The sequence below is a fragment of the Colobus angolensis genome, unplaced genomic scaffold (genome assembly GCF_000951035.1).
Source record: "Colobus angolensis palliatus isolate OR3802 unplaced genomic scaffold, Cang.pa_1.0 Scaffold61, whole genome shotgun sequence".
Lineage (NCBI taxonomy): Eukaryota > Metazoa > Chordata > Mammalia > Primates > Cercopithecidae > Colobus > Colobus angolensis.
This window is the reverse complement of record NW_012119710.1, coordinates 6,616,232-6,619,831: the sequence shown is the minus strand read 5'-3', so window position 1 is coordinate 6,619,831 and position 3,600 is coordinate 6,616,232. Positions and strand designations below refer to the sequence as shown.

At 44.3% G+C, this 3,600-nt stretch overlaps 1 protein-coding gene across 23 annotated transcripts in view; it reads right to left on the bottom strand.

Moving 5' to 3' along the window:
- Positions 1-3,600, bottom strand: part of CTNND1 (catenin (cadherin-associated protein), delta 1) — a 98,249-nt gene that overhangs the window by 50,264 nt on the left and 44,385 nt on the right. Inside the window, exon 2 of one of the 23 annotated variants that reach the window (XM_011963431.1) lies at positions 3,595-3,597. The exons of the other annotated variants lie outside the window; for them this stretch is intronic. Coding sequence (XP_011818821.1) covers positions 3,595-3,597 — 3 coding nt within the window. The remainder of the gene's footprint in view (positions 1-3,594; positions 3,598-3,600) is intronic. 23 annotated transcript variants of the gene reach the window in all.

Genomic DNA, 3,600 nt, shown 5'->3' with positions numbered 1-3,600 from the left:
AGAAAATAGCAGCTTCTCACCAAACTTCCTGACTTTCAATCTATGGCATTTCCCCACCTCTTTGCCCATCATTTGAAAATAACTTGGAAAAGGTGGAAGCATGTAATTGAGCCATATTTACACAGTCCCAATTTCTCAAAATCCTGAAAAGACCAATAAGGCACTCTTTTCATCAAGTTTGGAGTATGTCTTCTTTTTGAGACAAGCAACAGGGAGACAGAACATGTCAATCTATAAATAAATCAATCAGAAGTGTTAAGGTCCTTTCTCAGTTTTAGGACAGATAGCAGGAGGAAATGTTTCTCCTTATCTGAAAGAAGAAAATCCTACTTTGAAGGGGAAGAAAAGTTGTGTATTATTGCTCTTCCCCTTGAAGTTATCATATAATCCTTTCAACACCTGCTGAGGTAATGGCCTCTTTTTATAAATAAGCATACTGCCTATATATCACAAGTATTTAGTATCTTGCCCAAGCTCATCAACTAGTAGTAAGTAGTGGAAACTGCTATTTTATTCCAAGTCCATGTTCCTTCTTGATAAAGTGTAAAGAGTATGAATTTTCTATACTTCCTGTGGTTAAAAGTCATTCTTAGGGCCAGGCGAGGTGGCTCAAGCCTATAATCCCAGCACTTTGGGAGGCTGAGGCGGGCAGACAGCTTGAGCTCAGCAGTTCGAGACCAGCCTGGGCAAAATGGCAAGACACCATCTCTACAAAAAAATTAGCCAGGTGTAGTGGCACGTGCCTGTAGTTCCAGTTACTCGGGAGGCTGAGGTGGGAGAATCACTTGAGCCTGGGAGTTCCAGGCTGTAGTCAGCCGAGATTGTGCCACTGTACTCCAGCCTGGATGACAGAGTAAGACCCTGTCTCCAAAAAATTTAAAAAAACAAAAATGACATTCTAGTTCCAATTGAGAAGTAAACCCAAAGTTAACATTTTTTTACGGAGAGGGGAAGGAGGCAAGAGAAGGTGGAATGGAGCCAGCTAGACTTTTGGGTCTTACCTTCACTTTAAAGAACAAAACCTTACTCAATTTGGGAAGAGTAGCTTGCAGTCTACCTCAGATTTGTCTCCCCTTTTATAAGGACCTAGTACTCGGGAGGAAAGGTGCTAAGAACAAAAGAGGCACTACTCTGTAAAAATCACCTACCTTACCACTGGCAAGCCTGCTCTAGAAAGCTGGCTACATGTCACATTTCTCTGATCACCCCCTCAACCCTACCACAAGAAAAAAAAAATCCAATCACAAATATCCCTACTCTCATTTTTAATGTGACATCTCACTAAGCCAAAAGCAAAGATCAGAGCTGGGGTGGGAAACAGAAGGAACTAGAGGCAGTAAAGATTGTGCTAGCCAGCATAAGAACAGAGAAGAAGGATTGTTCTAGTGGTATGTTAGCAATCTGCCTCTAGGGCAGCTGTCCTCCTGGACAATCAAAGGCGGGTTTGTGTGTGTGCTCAGGAACCAGCCAGCTTGGCTGAAAGTTAAGGACTCAGCCACCCAATCCACAAAGTGAGAAAAGATGCCTGTTTCACAGCTGGAATGGAAGGCAGGGAAAACACAAAACAAGGGAGAAAAGAGGGAAGGAAGAGAGAGGGTATTGCAGGTGCTATTTCAGTCTAGACATAGGGAAGAAAAATCCCAGGAAACTACCAACCATTGTCTAGTCATGTTCAAACATTAGGGAATTGCTAGTAACTCTTAATACTAAGTAGGTAGGTTTCTCCTGATCTGTATGTAGTAGGGTGCCAATTGGAAGGATGAGACTTAAAATGTAAAGGACCTCAGCAGCCCCTGAGGTCCTTTACATTTCTGTCCCTTTTAAACCCAACAAGGTACCTGCAATATACACAGCAAATGAACATTCCTTAACGTCTATTTCCTTCTAGAATTCCTTTCTTAATTAAATCCTAGAGATCCACAAAAAATAGTAGCACACACAAAACTCAGTAAGCTTCCCAGTGCTAAGAGATCGAGGCCATTTATATAACTCAAGTGCTAAAACGCAAAAGGCCACAGTCAGAATTCACACTCCCTAATCCCTCGGAGTAGCTAGATGCTCAGACACCCATTAGACACACAAAGGCTGCTCTCTTCTCGGCAGAGCTCTGCAGCAGAGCTGCTCTCCAGGGACAAAGAGATTTCACAGGAGAACCACAAAGACATCGACCCTCTCTGTTCCCCTACTCCCAGCTTTCTCACTTCCTGTCACAGTAGCACCAGACCACAGTCTCCCAGAAACAAACAAATACAAAGTGCTGGATTCTGGGCTTCAGGCCAACCACATTCCAGGGCATCCTGTCTACCAATCACGAGCCAGAGCCCCCACTTTGCCCTGCTCAGCCCCTTATCATGTTCAGGGAAAACAACCCTCCTCTCTGCCCCAAGCCAACACTACATAGGACAAAGCTCAGGCCTTCAAGAATCAGCAGAAAGATACTGTGTGTGGATCTAAGAGTTTGGAGGGGGTGAGAGAATTTTTAAGATTCCTACTTGGCAAGTTTCTTCACTTTGGAGGCACTGCATTAGGGATTTTAAAGCTACTGCTGCTGTTAATTCAGCTCAGCTACATGTGACACATCCCATTATGGCAATGTGATTACCAACCTAGGTGAATGGAATATTCCTATTTGGAGAACTACTTTAGGAACTTCACCTTCCCTATCATCCACCTCTGTTTTCAGCCTTTCAAACTTTTTCCCTACAAGCATAGAGTTGATTACTAAGACAGGCTCCACAGAGAACAAACAAAGGCAGCAGACTCCACCCTACAAAGAGGCAGTTTAATCAGGTGCTGGGAGCAAAGTTCCCCATTTCCCTAGAGAATGAGAGGACAACCACTAGGAATCACACAGAAGCCAAATCCTGGCAGCAAAGAGATCAAGACAGCAACATCAGCTTTTCCTGCTCACAACCCCCTGAAGTGGGTCAGGGGCTGTAAATTTGGAGCCTAGTCAGAAAAGAAAGCCTCCTCTCCTAATAAGGGTCCTCCACTAACTCCAAGAATGAGATAAATGATAGACTTTTCTATTATCTTGTACAACCCATTGGAAATTAGCCCTAAGTCACAGAAGCAAAAATGCAGACAGAGGTTAAGCTGCATAAGCTAGAGATTCTTGAAATCCAAAGAAGCAACACCCTCTGCCCAAAGGGCTCAATTCCCTTTGCATAAAAATAGCATGATGCTCAGCAGAGTCCTCCAACCAGAGGGGCATACCAGAAACTAACTAGTAGTATGCTATCACTTCTCATCTTTTCTTCTCCCTTTATTTTTCTTTTTTTTTTTTTTTTTTTTTTGAGACAGGGTCTCGCTCTTGTCGCCCTGACTAGAGTGCAGAGGTGTGATCACAGCTCACTACAGCGTGTACCTTGTGGGCTCAAGCAATCCTCCCGCCTTGGCCTCCCAAAGTGCAGGGATTACTGGCATGCGCCACTGTGCCCAGCCATTCTAGGGACTGCAAATGGCTTTTTTCAAAAGCACATTGGGCTGGGCGCAGTGGCTCACACCTGTAATCCCAGCACTTTGGGAGGCCAAGGTGGGCAGATCACTTGAGCCCAGGAGATTAAAGACTGGCCTGGGCAACATGGCGAAAACCCGCTT